The sequence below is a fragment of the Mus musculus genome, chromosome 1 (assembly GCF_000001635.26).
Source record: "Mus musculus strain C57BL/6J chromosome 1, GRCm38.p6 C57BL/6J".
Lineage (NCBI taxonomy): Eukaryota > Metazoa > Chordata > Mammalia > Rodentia > Muridae > Mus > Mus musculus.
This window is the reverse complement of record NC_000067.6, coordinates 95,583,395-95,605,064: the sequence shown is the minus strand read 5'-3', so window position 1 is coordinate 95,605,064 and position 21,670 is coordinate 95,583,395. Positions and strand designations below refer to the sequence as shown.

The 21,670-nt window shown below is 35.5% G+C and overlaps 1 protein-coding gene across 2 annotated transcripts in view; it reads left to right on the top strand.

The window, feature by feature from the left end:
• Window positions 1–17,383, top strand: part of St8sia4 (ST8 alpha-N-acetyl-neuraminide alpha-2,8-sialyltransferase 4) — an 80,036-nt gene extending 62,653 nt beyond the window's left edge. For both annotated transcript variants that reach the window (XM_006529275.4, NM_009183.2), the window contains one exon: window positions 13,101–17,383. In XM_006529275.4, the coding sequence (XP_006529338.1) occupies window positions 13,101–13,383 (283 nt within the window). In that variant the 3' untranslated portion in view covers window positions 13,384–17,383. The remainder of the gene's footprint in view (window positions 1–13,100) is intronic.
• Window positions 17,384–21,670: the final 4,287 nt, after the last annotated feature.

The following is a 21,670-nucleotide window of genomic DNA, read 5'->3' as shown; positions in this document are numbered from 1 at the left end:
CAATGATGGCCGACTAGGCCATCTTTTGATACATATGCAGCTAGAGACAAGAGCTCCGGGGTACTGCTTAATTCATATTGTTCCACCTATAGGGTTGCAGTTCCCTTTAGCTCCTTGGGTGCTTTCTCTAGTTCCTCCATTGGGGGCCCTGTGGTCCATTCAATAGCTGACTGTGAGCATCCACTTCTGTGTTTGCTAGGCCCTGGCATAGTCTCACAAGAGACAGCTATATCTGGGTCCTTTCAGCAAAATCTTGCTAGTGTATGCAATGGTGTTAAACTATTTTTTAAAAACTCAATCTGGTTGCTCTCAGTTTTTCACCAAATTGCTCTACTTGACCTCAAACTAACTAGCAACTTTTCTATTTTCTGGCTCTTTCTTATTCTCTGGTTTCAACTCCTCTAATGACCTTCACTGAAGGGCATACAGTCATGACAGAGGCCAACTCCACTGCAGTGCACTCGCTGTACTGACTCACAACTGACTGTCTCTCTCCTCCTGCTGCTCTTTCTTTTATTAGATATTTTCTTCATTTACATTTCAAGTGCTATCCCAAAAGTCCCCAATATCTTCCCCCCTCCTCCCCAGCCAACCCACTCAAGCTTCCTGGCCCTGGCATTCCCCTGTACTGGGGCATATAATCTTCGCAAGACCAAGGGCCTCTCCTCCCATTGATGGCCCACTAGGCCATCCTCTGCTACATATGCAACTAGAGACACAGCTCTGGGGGGTTACTGGTTAGTACATACTATTACTCCTGTTGTTACTCCTATAGGGTTGCAGACCCCTTTAGCTTCTTGTGTACTTTCTCAAGCTCCTTCACTAGGGGCCCTGTGTTCCATTCAATAGATGACTGTGAACATCACTTCTGTATTTGCCAGAAACTGGCATAGCCTCACGAGAGACAGCTATATCAGGTCCTGTCAGCAAAACTGTTCTGGCATATGCAATAGTATCTGGGTTTAGAAGTTGTATATGGGATGGATCCCTGAGTGGGGCAGTCTCTGGATGGTCCTTCCTTCCATGTCAGCTCTGAACTTTGTCTCTGTAACTCTTTCCATGGGTATTTTGTTCCCCATTCTAAGAAGGAACAAAGTATCCACACTTTGGTCTTCCTTCTTCTTGAGTTTCATGTGTTTTGCAAATTGTATCTTGGGTATTCTGAGCTTCTGGGCTAATATCACTTATGAATGAGTACATATCATGTGTGTTCTTTTGTGACTGGGTTACCTCACTCAGGATAATATCCTCCAGATCCATCCATTTGTCTAAGAATTTGATGAATTCATTGTTTTTAATTGCTGAGTAGTACTCCATTGTGTAAACGTACCACATTTTCTGTATCCATTCCTCTGTTGAGGGACATCTGGGTTCTTTCCAGCTTCTGGCTATTATAAATAAGGCTGCTATGAAAATAGTGGAGCATGTGTTCTTATTACAAGTTGGCACATCTTCTGGGTTTTATCCCGGGAGAGAAATTGCTGGATCTTCTGGTAGTACTATGTTCAGTTTTCTGAGGAACCACCAGACTGATTTCCACAGTGGTTGTACCAGCTTGCAATTTCACCAACAATGGAGGAGTGTTCCTCTTTCTCCAAATCCTCACCAGCATATGCTGTCACCTGAATTTTTGATCTTACCCATTCTGACTGGTGTCAGGCAGAATCTCAGGGTTGTTTTGATTTGCATTTCCCTGATGATTAAGGATGTTGAACATTTTTTCAGGTGCTTCTCTGCCATTTGGTATTCCTCAGTTGAGAATTCTTTGTTTAGCTCTGTACCCCATTTTTAATAGGGTTATTTGATTTTCTGGAGTTCATCTTCTTGAGCTCTTTATACATAATGCTGATCTTTCCTGCCAGCATTCTTTCTGCTTTTTTTTTTATCATATCATTATGTATGTTGTGACCCACTAAGTTTAACCAGAGCCATATCTGTGTTGTCCATTCATAACTTAAAGACTCTGAACAATTCTTGATGTTCCCACACATCTTTTTCTTTTCTTCCTTCCTTCCTTTCTTTCTTCCTTCCTTCCTTCCTTCCTTCCTTCCTTCCTTCCTTCCTTCCTTCCTTCCTTCCTTCCCTCCCTCCTTTCTCTCTCTCTCTCTCTCTCTCTCTCTCTCTCTCTCTCTCTCTCTCTCTCTTTCTTTCTTTCTTTCTTTCTTTCTTTTTGGTTTTTGAGACAGGGTTTCTCTGTGTAGCCCTGGCTGTCCTGGAACTCACTTTGTAGACCAGGCTGGCCTCGAACTCAGAAATCCACCTGCCTCTGCCTCCCCAGTGCTGGGATTAAAGGCATGTGCCACCACACCCAGCTGTTCCCACACATCTTAAAGCTTTTCATTAGTATTGAATTTAATTTACCATTTCTTTCAAAAAACAAATATTACAAAAACCACTAAGACATTTCAGATGTATTTGTTAGTTAACAGGTTTAAAGTTTTAATTTGTTTAACAATATTTTAAAATTTTTTGTTTTAATATTTAAGGGGTAACCAATATGACTTTTTGACCTCTTCTGCAACCCACACTCATTTATTCTTTTTTAAATGTTACATGTATTATGTGATTATGGGATTTTATGCAAAAAATTTGTCACAAAATATAAAAAATAATAGTCCATGAATCTACCAACAGAAAGATGGTCACAAACATTGTACATGTTCATTGTAAGGCAACACCCCATATTGCCTGTCTTCAGATATTTTCCCATGTAAACCAATCATCAAACAAAGGAATAGAGATTCTTTGTCATGGAAATGTTCCTCTTGAGTAATCACAACAAAAAGCCATTTCCATTACATTGTCTTTGTGAATAGAGCTTTGTTTCACTCTTTTCGAGTTTTATTGTTATGAAATCTGAGCTAATTTTCTCCATCAGCTTATATTCTTTTCCAAAGTGTCTATTGATTAGAAGTTTGTGACTCTAATTGCTGAGTTTTTACTTTATCTGCATAGCTAAAAGAAATCAAATTGTATGAAGATTGTAGTTGTCTTAGTACTTTAAATTCCCATGAATTTCATGATTGGTATATTAAGTTGAACTACATAGTTCACAGTGAAGATGGATAGATATCTCATGACTACTTTTCTGGCTTTTTGAAACTTCCCGAATCCCAAAGAAGTAAGCTTTGGACTTTTTTATTTGCTCAATTGTTTTGTTTTATTGTGCCAGATAATTTTCTAGCTCTAGATGTATATTATAGGCAGGAATCTGTTAAATTCTCTTAAAAAAAAAGCAGGTGCTAAACTCAACTTAGACTCATAGTTAAGTGCTATGTATGCACATGCTTAATAGGGTGGTTAAACCTTTATAATCAATTGTTACAACACAATGTGGTGTATTGAAATTCACATGTCTGTAATGTATAATTCAGTGAACTCTTGCTTCTAATGTATGATTCAGTTCCCTCTACATTCCTGAAGTAAGATGTTTAACCTGATACAGGAATCAGGAGCAGTTATAAGGCCCTCACTCAAAGGATTCACTTAAGTTGATTTTCAATGCAACAAGGTTGCCAAATTCAAATGTTAAGCAGATGTATCATACCAGGAATGAGTAGACAGGAAGATCACAAGTTCAAGGCTAGTCAGGGATGCATGGTGAGACACCACTTAAAAAGCAAAACAAAACAAAAGCTTCAAACTTATTTAAGAAAATAAACAAAATTTCTTTTACCATGTACCTCCTTACAGTCTCCCTCTCCTGCATCCCCTCTCTCTTGTTATGAAGTATTCCTTTGTAGTGCAGTCAGGCCTTAAACTTAAGATTCTCTTAACTTCACTCAGTATGTGCTCTTTGAAGTATTTGCTTTTTAACTCTCACTTTAAACAGTAGGACTCATAGAACTATGAATAAAATTTATAGACAGATATATAGATGGTTGATTGATAACAATTATAAAATATTACTGTTCTGTAAATTTAGGATTATATTATATTTATAATTACTATTTATATTTTCCTCCCAGGCAGTTCTTGAGTGTTTCAGACTATTTTGTGACATTTTGAGAAAGTGCTGTGTCCTATACAGAAACTGTAGGCATGAGCACTCAAGGCTACCTTTTTATTATAACAGTTTTTTTTTTCTGGAGTTATTTTACTCACACATTTAAATTAAAAACTTAATGATTTTCATTTATTGATAGGAATATTTAACCATAATTGCAACCAATTTAGGTTAATTTTATTAACTTAAAGAAAGTTTCTGTGTATCATCAGCCATTCCCCCAAATCCTCTGTTCCTTGAACTCTAGTTCCTGGCCATGTGTAATAAACATTTTGTTTAAAGAAACAACAGTCCCATGGAAGGAGTTACAGAGACAAAATTTGGAGCTGTGACGAAAGGATGGACCATCTAGTGACTGCCATATGCAGGGATCCATCCCATAATCAGCTTCCAAATGCAGACACCATTGCATACACTAGCAAGATTTTGCTGAAAGGACCCAGTTATAGCTCTCTCTTGTGAGACTATGTCGGGGCCTAGCAAACACAGAAGTGGATGATCACAGTCAGTTATTGGGTGGGTCACATGGCCCCTAATGGAGGAGCTAGAGAAATTACCCAAGAAGCTATAGGGAACTGCAACCCTATAGGTGGAACAACAATATGAACTAACCAGTACCCGGAAGCTCTTATCTTTAGCTGCATATGTATCAAAAGATGGCCTAGTCGGCCATCACTGGAAAGAGAGGCCCATTGGACTCGCAAACTTTATATGCCCCAGTACAGGGGAACGCCAGGGCCAAAAAGGGGGAGTGGGTGGGTAGGGGGTTGGGGGGGTGGGTATGGGGGACCTTTGGGATAGCATTGAAAATGTAAATGAGGAAAATACCTAAAAAAAAAAAGAAAAAAAAAAGAAACAACAGTCCCCTGCACATTTCATATTAATGGAATCACATGCAGTGTATTTTGTTGTAACTTCTGTCTTCCACTTACCATACTTTACAAGAATTGGAATGTGTCATGGAATAGATCAGCATTTTTTTTATTTTAGATGGCAGATAACATTCTCTTGTGGTATATACCATACCTCATCTATTCATAGAAAATATAAATTGCTTCCATTTTTTGGACTATTAAATAAAATTTGTATCCTAGACACACAGTTTCTAAACTCTTGGGTTCTTGCAAGAGAAGATTCTAAAATAACAGTAAATAGGACTTCATTCAGTATGTTTTAGAATAGATGAAAACTAAATTTGAACATAGTCAAGCTGACTTCTGAATATAGCAAGGGACAAATGGGGATTCGTATCAAAGGAGCATAAACAATGAAAATTACTAAGAAACATAATATTGATTTGTTGGGCTATGTGCTAAAACTGGACTGTGCAAGGATGGACAGGGACTCTGAAGTTGGGGCTTACCTAAGAAGGGGGCTCACAAGAGCCTAACCTGGGTTCAACAATATAAATAGACTTCAGTCAACTAGGATGACAAACTTCATAATGAGAGTATGTCAAGTGAATGGTTTGTCACACAAGTGCCTGGTTTTATAGTACTATTTTCACATTGTAGTTTTCTATAACACAAAGCAGCATCTGCTACGAAGCAGTTATCTTTTCAGTTACAGTTCTTATTGTTTCCTTTCTTCACGGGAACATTGTGGGTTTTTTGTTTTTGTTTTTTGTTTTGTTTTGTTTGTTTGTTTGTTTAACGCATGGCAGTGTTTGAATACTCATGAGTTATTTTATACATGTGCCTTGTGTCTTCAGTGACTCTGTCTGAAAAGGTGAAAAGAGTGGGTAACTAAGATTGAGCCCATGAGACTGACATCCGAGCAATAAAGACGTGGAAGTGACAGTAAAATTTATTAAATTCACATATGATATAGCAAACTCTTTTTTTGTTTGTTTGTTTTTCTGAGTTTTTGTTTTTCGAGACATGGTTTCTCTGTATAGCCCTGGCTGTCCTGGAACTCACTTTGTAGACCAGGCTGGCCTCGAACTCAGAAATCTGCCTGCCTTTGTTTCCTGAATACTGGGATTAAAGGCGTGTGCCACCACTGCCTGGCTCATAGCAAACTCTTATATGCTGTCTTATAGCCTGGCAAATTTCAGTTGTCAAACACAACTAGATGATTTCCTGCAGTCCCCTTGTGCAGTAAATATGCAGCAGTAGCATGCTTAGAGACTTACATATCTTTGCAAAATACATAGGACTTTCACTCAACCAACATGTTCTCCTTTTACATCCTCATGAGTAGTTCTTTATTGAGTAATAAATTAATTCAGAGGACAGCAGAGTGAAAAGTGAGCATTTCTGTCATCTTCTAATCCTTTATAGAAACTATAAACACAGAACATTATGCCTAAAGAGAACCCCTTCAGACAGGAGACTTTAAAGTTGGGAAAAGTTTGTAGAACTTGTGGACTTTGCTGGTCAGAACTTTGCAAATTTGAAAGGTATAAGAATCACGTTTGTTGTTCTCCGTTCCTTTTGAAATAGATTTCAGACCAGCTCCATTCTTTGAGCTTCAGGGAACCTGACCTACTGAACTGAGCTGTGCTCTATCATTTGTAAACAGGACTTTTACATCAAATTGAAGCCACCAGCCTTTAAAAGCCATTTAAACACTGTTTCCAGAGTAAGGTTAACTCTTGTGGGGAAAGCCTCCTTCTGACAGGTGCAAGTATGACCTCAAAGTGGCTTCTTGGACCAAATGTTTATAAGAAAGAAACATTTACATGGATAAGTACTTTGTTCATTTCCCCAAAACTAACCTCCTGTTACTAAATAGTTGGGTGGTTTAACCCCCACAACTCCCTTCCTCTTTCTTTATAGGATTCCATATCTCAATGTAAGTGGATGGGTTTTACTTCCTTTTAGTCTTGGGAGGAAAATGCATGGTTTATCATGTATTTCATGATTTTTTTGTGTGTGCGTATCAAAAGGACATTACATAAATGTCACTGAGGAGGTACTTTAGACTCAGCCCCTTTTGTCTCAAATGATGGGTCCAGTATTTCACTTTTTTCTTTCTTTAATTTCACAGTTTCAGTTACATACTCAGTTTTTTTCCACGTTGTAAATTGAGTTAAAGGGCTCACAGAACTTGTCATATGATATGACATCTTTCTAAATATCACTATTGATTCCATTTGCTAGCTTCAAATTTTAAGTATTATTTTTTTAAATACCCAAAACATTTTGTTAAGTACAATTAGAAACTGTTTATAGATGATGGCTTTAAAAATACCCCATTCATCAATATCTTTCTATCCTAGTGATGATCTGAGCCTTCAATGTCGCTTGTACAAATTCAATTTAATACTTCTCAGAATCGATATATATCTATAGATAAATACATATATATGTCTATAGATATAGATTATATACACATATATATGTAGAATAGGTATATGAGTGGTATAGTCCTTCTGGATATTTTTGCTTCAATCTCTCTCACTTTTCAGCAAGATTTTACTGTATCAGGTTAATAATTAAAGTTTCATACATATGTACCTTTGTTCTATTAATCCCACCTCATTTTTTTCTAACCACACTTATCAAGTTCATAGATGCTATTATGTATAAATAGGTATGTATCTAGTGTTGAACACTTGTCATTAGATAACCAAGAAGTCTCATCTCTGTGGAAGACAAATTCTCCCCATCAAAGAAGTTGCTAACTATCTCTAAGCCTTCATCAATGGACAGAGCCCTGTGAAATTCCTCCCATCCATATTGGCATATAAACTGGTATCAACATTGGGTCTTTTATAGATAACTATATGATTGGGATTTCATGGTTGCAACTCCCCTGTCACTTATAGAAGATATAAGTTTATAGCAATCTTGGTCCTCTGGCTCTTGCACTCTTTCCACCCTCTGTATGTGATTTTAACTGTGCCTTAGATAGAGATGTTGTGTAATAGATAGAACAATTATGTCTGAATACTCCTGTTCAGCTGTTCTCTGCATTTTCCAGGTATGGATCTCTATAGCAGTCTGTATGCTGTAAAAGCAGTTTCTTGTATGACAGGTGAACGCTACACTAGCTGTGGGTATAAGGAAGTAGTTAGAATGCAGTTGGGGTTTATTCTTGTTGAAAAAAGTGGCAGTAGTTAGTTCTCCTTTACAAACATAGCACCTCCATGCTCCATCTATTTCCTTCCTGCAGAGTAAGAAACAGTTCATTTTTAGAGGTTTTTATGCAATGTTTATTTAATATTAAAAAATAGTTTTGAAGCTTAATGGTATTGTTCATATGGAGAAGTATTTTATATCTCTCTTATTTTGCAGACATGTACTGAAACTGGGTTGGATTTTTTCAGAGCTGATTATACCATGTCTTCTAAATTAAATATATATGTTTATGTTTCTATATATTTATATATTATATTACTATATAATACAATAACATCACTATAATATATTACATAAATATATAAAATAATATTTATGTGTTACTATATATTTATATATTATATATTTATATATCTATTAAGTATATATACCAGGGTATTATCTTGACATCAGTATTCTGAAGAACATTTCTGCCACAGACACTGACCACATGTTAGAGAGCAATATCTTCTTCTTCTCTATTATGTAGATATTCTTTTTAAAATATTTTTTATTACATATTTTCCTCAATTACATTTCCAATGCTATCCCAAAAGTCCCCCGTACCCTCCCCCCCCCCCACTTCCCTACCCACCCATTCCCATTTTTTTGGCCCTGGCGTTCCCCTGTACTGGGGCATATACAGTTTGCGTGTCCAATGGGCCTCTCTTTCCAGTGATGGCCGACTAGGCCATCTTTTGATTATGTAGATATTCTTAAATCTGTAACAGAATACCAATAGACAGCTTGTTGGCTGAACAAATCAGGCAGAATATTTTTCTTCTGGAGCCATGAGCTTAACCACAAGTTATACAATACAATAGAATTCATCATGAGATATTATGAACATCATGTGGTAGTTTGAATCTGGGTTTATGAATTAAATTCCAGTAGTTAGAGTAATTCTCTAATAAAATATGAGGCACATGATAAAATACCAACACTTATTGTGAGTAACTACACAAAGCATTTCTACTGACTTCTATCCTAATTGATTTCCAAGGGCACAGAACATAACAGAATATGTAATCATCTTGGGCATGAGAAAATTTCCTAGTAACAGCAGAAACAACATATGAGAAAGTTTTCTTATAATATTAGTAATAGCACAAAACATCAGGCTAAACAGATGACAGTTGCCTAGGCCTTATCATTTCAGCTCAGTCTTAACATTTTAGGTAGTCCTTAATATGTCGCTGGTCCTTAACATTGTCTCTAGGCCTTAATAGATCCATACGTAATTTTAAGAGATAATTTCTAAGCATGAAGTTGGATTTCTATATAGAATTGAAAAATAGCTTCCTTCATGACTTGTTGAGAGCAAGCAAATATTGTTCACTATGTGGCAAACACCATGATGGATTCCTTCACATTTACCATTTCTTTTACATCATTGTATCATAAAGTATCTTAAATATTATTAATTGAGTTTCAAACAGGTGATGGAGCTTTTTGTTGGATTGACATAATTTGGTCATAAATGAGTCTTTTGTAGCATTCCAGATTTTAGTTTACTTGGAGAACATGGAAATTTTATTGGAGGAAGAGTAATAAGATCTTCTGATTATTAAGAACTGACATTTCATAGTTGGACCAGTGAGATCTATGGTACCTACAATATTGTTTTCCCATTCATAAATACATAACTTTCTAAGTAAATATTTGGCATAGAAATATTAAAGGATAGTTTCTTTACATTGTAGTATTAAAACAAAAGGGGAGAAAAAAGTAGATGGAACAAGGAGGGAGGAAGGGAGTTGTTTTTATTTACTTTGTTTGTTGTTGAGGTTCTCTGTGTAGCCTTGGCTGTCTTGGAACTTGTCCTGTAGACCTGTCAGCTTTCTGAGTGCTGGGATTAAAGGTGTGTTCTACCTCCTCCCTGCAGTGATTTTAAAAACTATACTTCGGGTGTGGCTTGCAAAGTTGACACATATTTTCAAGCTACTTATGCAAATGGAATTAAAAAATACACTTCCTTGTCCCTTTGGATCACAATTTGCTTCTGGCAAAGTATCAAATCAGTAATTTTGATTGGCAGATATAGTACCAAGCATGCCATCAGATGTCTACAGTACCTCCTAAAAGTATTTATCTAAGATTCTACTTTTTTTAATTACACAGACTTTTGTTACTATTTATTTAAATAGTTTTGTTACCAGGATTGCTAGAAGTATCTAAGGGTTTGAGAGGCTTGATAAAGTTGATATTTATATAGAAAAGCACACTAAAAAAAAATTAAACTAATGGTCAATTTAAAATATATGTCTTTTTAGCCACAATACTTAAGCTAGAACAAATAAGATTTTATGTTCAGGATAGGAACAGATATTTCACAAAGGCAAAAAGCATGGAGGAGCTATGTATTGAGAATAAATATAAATTAGGGGATGCAAAACAACATAGATTCATTCTCTGTCCCAAAGTGAAAGCTGCTAGAGGTAATTGACTGATTCTTTGGGTCTCTGGATTGGTATAGCTGGGGTGGCTCTTGTCTTAAAGGGGCAGACACCATACTAACATTTGTGATGGGAAAAGAAAGAAAATTTGTTTTGAAAGATGCAGAAGGTCATTTTGGCAACTGGTTGGTAGGAATCTTCTGACAAATTTTATACTCTCACCATGCAGGTACATATAAGCATTTGCCCTGATTTTAAAGATGAAAGATAGACTGATACCTTGAGAATGTCATACCTTTTATTTTGAGGCTACTCAACCACTCTCCTCCATTCCCCTGTGTCCCACCTCCTTATTTCACACCCCTACAATCTTGGTCCTTATTAAAAACCAACTAACCAACCAACCAACCAACCAAACAAACAAACAAACAAACAAAAAGACATGTGAGCCTAATTTGTGTTATCAGCTGCCAAGCATGTCTTATTTTGTCACCTCATCGTTAAATGCTATTTCTATATTGAAGAAGAATAATAGTAATTTCCTTCATAGGGCCTCCCATTTGTCTAGTCTTGTGTTCTGGACCCCATGTATGAAATTTTATCCCATGACAATTGTGTCATTATTGCCTTGTTGGGCATGTCTTCCAAAGGCAGTTACTGTAAATTCACAAGGCTTACAGTTTAGTAAGATGATTCTAGTAGTCTCTTCTGGTAGGATGAAGATTACCTTTCAGTTCAACACTACGAAAGCTAGCCTGTAGGGCTAAGTTTTGAGATAGTGCCAGCTTGATTGCTCCACACTATATAATTCTTCAACAGAAATAGTGTTTTATTGTAAAGTTCTTGTGGGTAATCAAGAACAAGGGCAACAGCTTATAGTGTTGAGAGGTTGATGAGACCACAGTAGCCCAGCAACTCCAAAATGTAACCCATTCTTTGCACTTGGTCATTGTATTTCTTAGCCTTGTTGTGTCTAGTTGGGGGTTGATGCCACCACACTATAAAATGATTTATGTTAGCTATTTTTATGTGCTTTATGCATGTAGCTTGGCAGTCTTGTATAACTTTAGATTTTATCATTTAAATAAGCTTTTAGCTTTAGTTTATCCATCCCATATTTCCTCAACTGGCTTTCCATATATACTTTTACCTTTTCTGTTCTATTATTTCTGGACACCATCAGTTGACTAAATGGGAAAAATTATTATCACTTACATATCTGGCAGAGGATTAGCATCTAGACATACATACAAGCAAAAATAAGCTCATATTATTTTAAATTAAATAAAAACTTTAAAAAAGAAAACTAGAAAATCATAATAAAATATAAAGTAACACATTAAAAGAAACAATGGGAACTGCCTCTTCATATTTGGAAGGCAGGACATATTTCTAAACTTTTGAAATTATAGCAAAAGCAATAATAAAAATTTAAAAAATGTAATTTATTAAGTGTTCTGTATTTGATCAAGACACATTTATAGTCACAGGAAATTCGCACTCTTCCTCTTTTAGTTGTTTTCACATGACATCATTTTCCTTAAGGAAATGATGTGCCCAAAAGTGCTGGAGATCCCCTTTCCTCTAAAGGTGATTATTATCTGTGGGTTTGTATAATATTCAGGCCAGCAAAATTTGGCAAGTAAGATGGATCTGAGAATTTTGAAGTATTTTATTGTTGTTACAAGTTAATATTATGAAATACATTTCACCATGGGGATACATCTTACATACTTAAGCTGAAATTCATGGTCTCACAGAAGGTTCTGGTTAATAAATAATGGGTCACAAAATAAACAAAAGGACAGGAATGTGGGCAAAGGACCTGAATGGAGGACTAAGATGGCATAGGAGGGATGAAGAAAAGAGGGTGGGGTAAGAGAAAACAGAAAGCAGCATACATGTATTAAATTACCAGGGAACATTTTACCAATAAAGAATTTTAAAATATCAAATAATATATAGTGAACTCTATTAATTTATTATAAAAATAGATTTTATTTGTCTTAGTGTTTTTGTTTTGTTGATATAATGCTTTAAATTTTCTCTATTAAAATATGGTTTTATGATTGGAGTTGAAAAGGTCAGTTGACATAATTTGAGTTAAGCATTCATTTGGCTCTTTTTGGGTCTTTGAGAATGGTTTTGTGTAAGCTTGAGGGTGGAGGTCAATGCTGGATGCTGCTACCATAGAAAAAATGATCAATGAGACTCAAGAATCCACCTCCCTCTGCATACCATGCCAAGGCTGTCATGTGACATCTGACGATCAAATCTGGAGTCATTGATGTTGTGATTTTCAATGACATTTACATCATTATGTAAATATTCTACTCAGAATGTTAGATACAAGTTTATTTCTGATTAATTTGGAATTGCATATTCTAGAATAGAATTAACCTATGCTTTCATGTCCCTTAGCTGTTTTTATGGAATGACAAATATATAAGGAGATAAAAGATAATGCAGAAGTATAAAATTTTCTATCTACATATATGCTACTTTTCAGTAACCACTGAAAAGTTTATTCATATTTATACATTGTGTTTGCTACATGATATGACTTTTATAGAATGTGCTCTTGTATATTACTATGAATTTTCTCTGTTTTACTTTTGTTTTTGTTTCTTCTAGATACTGGCTGACTAACAAAGTTCCTATCAAAAGACCTAGCACAGGTCTCCTCATGTATACACTTGCCACCAGATTCTGTGATGAAATTCACCTTTATGGATTCTGGCCATTTCCCAAGGATCTGAATGGAAAAGCTGTCAAATATCATTACTATGATGACTTAAAATATAGATACTTTTCCAACGCCAGTCCTCACAGGATGCCATTAGAATTTAAAACATTGAATGTGCTACACAATAGAGGAGCTCTAAAACTGACCACAGGAAAGTGCATGAAGCAATAAGGCACACTTTGGAGGATAAAAACTGAACACAGACTTTGTTTTTTTAAGATGCTTCTGGAGATTTAGAATCAGGATCCAAAATAAGGCTGGGATTCAGCATCCACCACTTGACTGAGTAGCTGAAATGGAAGTCTGTGTGAATTCACCACCAGCTGATGAAAAACCTGCAAAGTGCTCTGACTACAACATATTCTGACTTCAAGGGTCCTAGTAAGTGCCACTTCCATGAAGAATACAGTTTGAATGTATTATCAGTAGTGTTTACAAGATTCAACAGTGCACTCAACATCAGTTAGCAAAGCAAACATGTTCATCACTGTGGGGCAGCCACTGTAATGCCAAGCACACTGGAAGAGGAACCCAGGAGCACAGCTCAGCCCTTGGGACTTGAAAACATCCTTAGTAGAAATGAAGAAGGAGAGAGTTCAAGCAGTGAAATCCATGACATGAAGCAACTTGAGGAAACGCTTTCAGTCAGGACACTGAGAATGGTCATGTTTACGTTTTGCTTATATTTCTTGTTTGTCTTCTGACATTTATTTTGGTTTGGGTTTGGGTGCTTAGAAATTCATTTGAGATACAGAAATGGGAAACACATGTGAATGAGAAAAACGAACATCAAACAGTCCTTTCTAAAGTCCTTATATATTTTTAAACAACAGTCACACCAAACTTATGCTTGTTCGTTTGTTTGTTTGTTTTACTTTGCACAACTCTAAATCTCTGGATTATAGATCAATGGTGTAGTGGGTACCAGCCAAACTATACCACTCGATATTAGTAGACTATTATGAAGGAGTGATATTTGAAAAATGGTAAAAATAGCAGAAAAGTTTCACTCTTGGTACCAAAGATTATATCATGTTCCTACACAGTAAGCCACTCTCCTGTTATAAAGAGAATATATTATTAACATGAACACATTTATATGAAGTTAATAGGAAACTCAGCTCTACACAGTTAAAAATTTCAAGTTCAAACATTACTTTTAATTTACTTCTTTGACATTTCATCATAATTTTGTGGAAATCCATGGCCAGGTAGATTGTTGGATTGAAGTAGCTGAAATGAGACTTCTCATTCAGTAAAATCTTCTTGGCTATTCAGGTGCAGAGATCAATATGAAGCACTTACTATTATTTTAAAATTTCTCTCCACAAAATAAGATGATTAACTGAGTGTTGTTTTCATAACAGGTAATTAATTCAAAGCAGTTTAACAATAACACATCAACAATACGTCAAATGAATTCAGTTAACAAGGATTTTTCTGTAGTTAAGTACAGTTCCATTATGACTGCATTTTTTAAAACAACATGAACTTACTCATAGAGTGACTTACTGACTTACATACGTGACTGAATTGACTGGTGGCCAGGCTTTCTGTTTCTTTTGAAAGCAGAACTATATTCTTACTTCTGCTTTTGCCTGCAGCAATTTAACATGACTTCCTGTTTCTTGGGGAAGGCAATCAGAAGAAAGCAGAAATGGCATGAAAAATGTGTATGTTTTGTTTTTCTAAGTCAGGCAATCTAAAATGAATGAAGAGCACAGCAAAGGTATACATATATATTATATATGTATTCATATTCTGGACAAGGATAGTCATGTAGTACAGTTACCAAATTTTTAATATTAGCTGCAGTGTTTTTTAAAACAGTGATAGAATCTCAGGATAAAAATAACAGTTTCTGAGAATCCATGTATCTATCAGAAAGGAAAAGAGAATGGATATGGGCATTTCATAACCAGTATATACCTTTATCATTAAATTTCATTTTTATTTCGCAATTCAATACATTTAATAAAAAGTGTTAAATATGTGTTATGTAGATGTTAAATTGAAAGTCTAATACACTGGATGTGTGATCATTGGATAATATATAAAACTTATTTTGAACTCTATGCAGATCTGTGTTCCCACCAACAGCTAACATGAATTCCTTAGAAATCCAGAGGTTGCAAGTAAATTCTGGCAAGTAAATTCTATCTTGGCACTCATTCAAAGTATGTATCTGAAAGCAGCAGCATACCATCTTGACTGAAATTTTAAGAAGGGAAAAAAAGATGTGTTTAAACAACATTTTGGCCACAGCAAGCACAGCTTAGCCATTCACTTTTGCATGCATTGATGTCTATCTCTTACATGCATTGAGTAGTGCCTTTTAATGTCTTTGCATTGATTCTTCACCCTCTGCTTTGTGTTTCCTAAATGCTTGCCCAGTTAGAGAAATGTTCAGTATCAAAAGGGCTTCAGATTTGAGAGATAACTACTTTTGTTCATCTCAGGGAACTTTCAGTACATAAGAATGGATTCAATTAAAGACATTTAGCACTCAAAGAGGAAATATTGTGTGAGATTATTTCATCCTCACACACACACCCTTTCATTTGCCATCACTGCTCAATCCCTATCACGGCTTTCTTACAGGAGGAAGGCAAGGAGAGAATTGAAGACTAACAGTAGAGAAAAGAGTTAGGACTTAACACACATGATGGCATAAGGAATCATAACAAAATCAAATTATAAGCATATACTTGAACTATCTGTGATTTCCTTAATATGGTATGCTAACAGCTTTATTTGTTTTATTTCCTTTTTCTAATGTTTTAATCATGCACTTGGGAATACCCAGGTAGCTGACTGTGAAATATCCCAGTCACTGAGCTAACATGATTGCTACTGTGCTTTTGACATGAACAGACCATGGAAATATTTTCATCATTGCTACTCAGCATAAACTATACTTAATAAAAAGTTGTTGAAAGAAAACATGAATCAATAATAGATTTTCAGAGCAAATCTAGTGATTCAGCCCACAGGACCAATGAAAGTACTGTGGAAGCTTTCCTCACTTAGAGAAGGTGCTGGGCATTCAAATGTCTTCATGTGTTGTATTTCATATGAGCTGTATATCAATTGTTAATGAAAATCTCCACATATATCCTTACAGAAATGCTTTATTCAAGAAATGCTAAGGGTAGTGTACAGACAAGTGATTTACTCAGTTACTATTCAAGAAAGGGTAAGCAAAGTAATTTATTTATAGTTGTGCCAGTTAGTCATAATACATATTATGTGATATTTGGTTCACAGAGTTGTTTTCATGTGATTATTATGAGGACTATCTATAGTTGTGGAAGGGGGATGGAAAAGTTGTGTATAGTTAGCTGGTATCTCTACAAGTTTGAGAGTTTCCCCATTAAATGTTATCAATATACCAAGGTTTTAATAAAAACAAGTAAGGTTAATTATTTGTATTTGATAAACAAACTCCAAATACAACCCATCTAGAAATAGATATTTTATTATATATGTGCTATAAATATATCTATATAGTACAAATAGAAATGTGTGATGCATATATACCATGTTATATATGTATATCTGTGTGTACACACTGATTCTGTAATATGTGCACAACTAGATGTGTGTTATATTGATATCTTCAGGGTCTGCACTGTGAACTGCCCTGGAGATCATGGCCACTTTAAAAACAGAAGTTCTTTTGAAACTTCATTTACTACTCTGCTTTAAGAAAGACCTACTTTGTAGCTGAATTATATGTTCTTTCCTAGAGTAATAGTAAGCAGCTAGTATGTTCAAATCTTTCAAAACAAAAGTCAAGGAAAAAATATCTTCAAGCTGGCAATGTATTTATTTAAATTGCGGTTTTTTGATTGTTGGTCTAGGTTGTGTGTTTCTCTTTTATGTAGCGCCTTTTAAGAAATACTGGGGTTTTTTTGTGTGTGTGTGTCGGTGAAAGCACAAGTGTTTTTGATGTATATAGCAAGAAGAGAAAAAAGTTTCCAGATAGCTTTGCTGCATAGGATAATTGCTACTGAGCCTTTCTTATACCATCTGTGGAAAGGAAGGATGAAGCTTACTCTGTAGGTTCATTCTGATCAACAATATCTTCTGTTGTTTGTGCATAGCAATGGACTATTACTGCTTTATCATTTGTACAATTGTAAAATAAATTAAATTACTTGTTTTTCAATTTTTTTCTCTTATCTTCTATATCTACGCCTTCGACTTCATGGCATATGTCAATATGGGGTGGCTGCATTTATGAAGGTTTCATTACTGCTTAAGTCTTTTCCAATTTCAGCCTCACTCACAATTAGTTTAAACATTTATTTCAAATGCACTCATGGATGTATAAGTAATTTCAATACCAGCATGAATATCAGGCAGCACTCAAAAGTTTGGGGGTGGAATATTTTCTGTGTGCTTTGGAGTCTGGGGCCTTCACTACATAGGTTACTGCAATTGTTTCTAATTCATACTTCCACTAGGTATTATAGCTGAGTCATTTGCCCTCTGGGACTAGAGCATTGCTGACTTTTTATACAGCATTTCCTAGGGCTGCCTGTTAATATGTGACTTCATCTGCAAATTGCTGCCATTTGCTGTTTGCCTCCCAGAAGATGACTTAGAAGGACTATTTACTTAAATCGTTTTCCAGACCTTTCAATAACTTACAAATCTATGTTTTCAGTCATAACCTCTCTATTCGGGAACACACTTTAAAAGTAATTTTATGAGGTACCTTTCAACATTGTACAATTATGAGTCAAATGCTACTAGACACTATCACAGGACTATTAGGAATGGTTGATAAGTCTATATGTCCTTTTTATTTTTTCTTTAAGCTTTCATACCTACATTTACTTTTCAGTATCCATAAATAATGTTCATTCTGTCTCTATCTGTTGGGATAGTCAGTTCACATGCTGAATCCCAGCTCTGATGGTGCGCAACAGCTCACAGAACTATGTGCAAGCATTGGTGAATTTCAATCAATTCTATAAAACTGCATGATAAAAAAAATCTACTTTTGCTGTTAAATACACATACCTTAATGCGTGTTTTAACTTAAAATATATTTAAATGTCTAAATTGTGACTAGAACCTGACATCATTATTTTCAGTATACAATTAAATGTGCAAGGGACTAAATGGCATGTCCTCATACAGTTCTAGTGTGCACACAGGAAAAATTAAACATTATAATATGCAACAGACTCTGAGGAACAGTAAAATTAAGCAGAAAATAAACTAATATACAAGGGACTGTATTTATAGTAATAACAAACTGAATGAATGCTTATAGTATCTCAAGATTCATTAAGCTAATTTGTGTTTCACCTTTCTTGTATTAACAGCGGTTAAACCATCTACCCTTTAGATTCAAATACTTTTCTGAATACACACAGACACCCCCCCACACACACACAGACATATACACACACATATATAATAGTATTTTTCATATTTTATAGCATATAATATATAATCTACAATATACATATAATATATACATATATATATATATATATATATTAACTTACTCACTTTGAATAAAACTATAAGACCTAGGTACTGCCATCATTTAAATTTGACACATTCTAATAAAAAGATTATAAGATGTCTTCAAGGAAACATGATTCAGAAGTAAGAAACTGGGGACTTGAACTCATTGACTCTAGGATGGACTCTCTCCTGTATCTTAGGACTATACTCTCTCAGAGCTTCCTCTTCCTCACTAGCCGTGATGCCCTTTTGAAATGTGGTTAGAGAACGTTTTGCAGTAGATGGTGATCAGCACAGAGACACGTAGCTGGTCACTGTGCTCAGAAAAAGATGTTGTGGATTGTTCAACCCTAAATGGGGCAACTGTATTTCAATCCTTCATTAGAAGGCTCAGGGATCATTGTATAAAGTGGGGAAGAAGGCTTCTCAGAACCCAAAGCAATGTATGACAACAAGAAAGGAGCTTCTTCTGTAAGACTGCATGGCAGCGGCTCATATTAACTCTCCGTAGTTGTTACAACAAACCTAAGACCTTTGCAAGCTCAAGCAAGATCAAAGTTCAGTATTCAGAGTAGATGTAGCCACAGAGTCTCACTCCTAGGCAAGCAACTATTGCCTGATAGCTACTAGGTGATGGGGTGTCAGTGTTCTCTAGTCTAGTTCCCAGTAAGTTGAGTATGCTCCAGTGTTAAGGCCACACCTCCAAGCATACTTCAGCAGCACAAAGTAGACTTGAGAGGTAAGTGAATAAAAGTACATTATGTTTGCTAGATCAGGAAGTAGAGAGTTAATAGGAAGCTCTCAGATCAGTAGAAGCTTTGTTTCTCCATGTTCCATGACTCAAATATTTAGAAATTTTAACAATTATGGTCTTACTGTCAAGTTATGACGTTTTGACCAAAAGTCTACAATCTATGATGTTTCGAGTCCATAGGACCTCACTGGACAACAACTCAGAAGAGATAACTGAGGCTTTTTATGTGTACTGGTTTTTTATTGGCTAGATTGTAATGTTTAGTGAGAGCATAACACCCCAAGAGAGGGAAGCAATATTTAAGCTAACACCATCCCTACACCAATATTTTTGGAGACTCTACTTTAGAAGGTTAATCTATGACTTTTTTGAAAGGCTATTAGTGCTGCCTTTCTCTGCATTCCTCTTATTAACTTGCCTTCCCTCCCTCATCCCAGTTCAACCCTCCCTCTTCCATCCTTTTCTTTGTTTTATTTATACCAGTGAATTCTATCTTGCATCCCTTGAAAACCTCTTGTTTCCATGACTCCTTACTAACTTCCTGATGCCTGTGGGTATTCCATATGAGACAATATATCTGAAGACTCAAAGCTGACGTCAACCAATGAGAAGTAAACATGCATCCTTTTGGTTCTGGGATACCTTCTTCAGAGTCATCCTTTCCATTCCCATTCCTTTAACTTTGAAGTTCATAATTTTATTTTTATTAATACTTTAATAGTATTAAATTATGCAAATATATGAGTTTGATTGGCATTCATTGGCTGATTGATATTGTCACTTTTTAGATATTTCCAATAATAATCAGTTAAATGTTCAATACCTGGAATTCCAAGAGCAAACTTCAATAAAATTGTTGAATACCAGTATACACAGTTAGTTGTTTATTTTGCTTCCACATTACAAACCTATTGCAGCTTACTGATTTTTGATACATTCACCAATGCCAAATTTTCAAAGTAGATATGAAAGTATAATAATCAATGAATTTTTCCCCAAACCCTATTCTATTAATGACAGCATTATAGTTCTCCAAAAAATTCAGAAAATTTATTAACACAATGAAGGAGTTGATATCTGGCAATAACAGGAGCTGCTTCTTTAATTTCAGAAGTCAGATAATTTTAAATAAGTTGTATTATCTATGATATTATTTTTGTAGCAACACATTCTGAATAGTAATTTTATTATAAGAAGAAAAATACAAGAAGAGAGTAAATAAGTTCCACTCTTATAATTTGAGAAATAAATTGATAGATAAATGAAATATATGAGTACCTGTTTTCATTTGTGTACACTTACATGTGTGTATAAGGGGCTAGTAACTGCTGCACAAACCACTTAGACAACAATCTCAGTCAAACAGGTATGGTTTATTCAAAGCACACCCAGGAGCTGAACTGTGACACCCAGCTACAATCCTATAAAGCATTTAAGCCTGAAATCCACAAACATCTGTGACAAGCTATTCCACCAATCAGGATTTAGGAATAGAATATTTCCTTAGGAACATGTCGTTAAACATTTATCCTGTTCTCTTTGGTTGGGGGTATTAAACAGTAGCTGGGGACTTACCTTGCATGTCTCACCTTGCCAACCAAGATTTATATGGTCCTTTTTGTCGAGTAGGATGTCAATTCCCAGAGAAGTCTTGGGAATTTAAACTTTATTCCACCCCTACTCAAAATGAAAGCTTTATTCCCAATGGCTTCCTCTATTGGCATAGCTGTCTTCCCTATGTTGGGGTCCATCTCAGGAGCAGCTTATAAAGGCTAGAAATTATTAAAAAAAACATATACATAGATGTGGGAAATGCTGCTGGGTGGTTGGTTTTGTTTCAAGCTTATTGTGACTAACTACACAAAGCAGTTCTAACTGATTTTATTGTAATTGGTTTCCAGGAACATCCAATCACTGAATATAATAGAATATGCAATCAACTAGGGCATAAGAAAGTTTCCTAGTAACAGTATATAAGAAACCTTCCTTGTAACATTAGTAACAGCTCAAAATGCCTGGCTAGACAGGCACCAGTTTCCCATGCCTTAACAGAGTATAAATGTAGCCGTGTGTGTACATATATGTGGGGTCCAAAGGACAACTCCTGGGGTTATTTCTCATGTACTATGTCCCTCCTTTGAGACAGAGTCTCTTGTAAATGTCACTTTTATTTCCTCAGTTGAAGTGATGAGATAAGAGCCAGACTCAAGCTGTAGG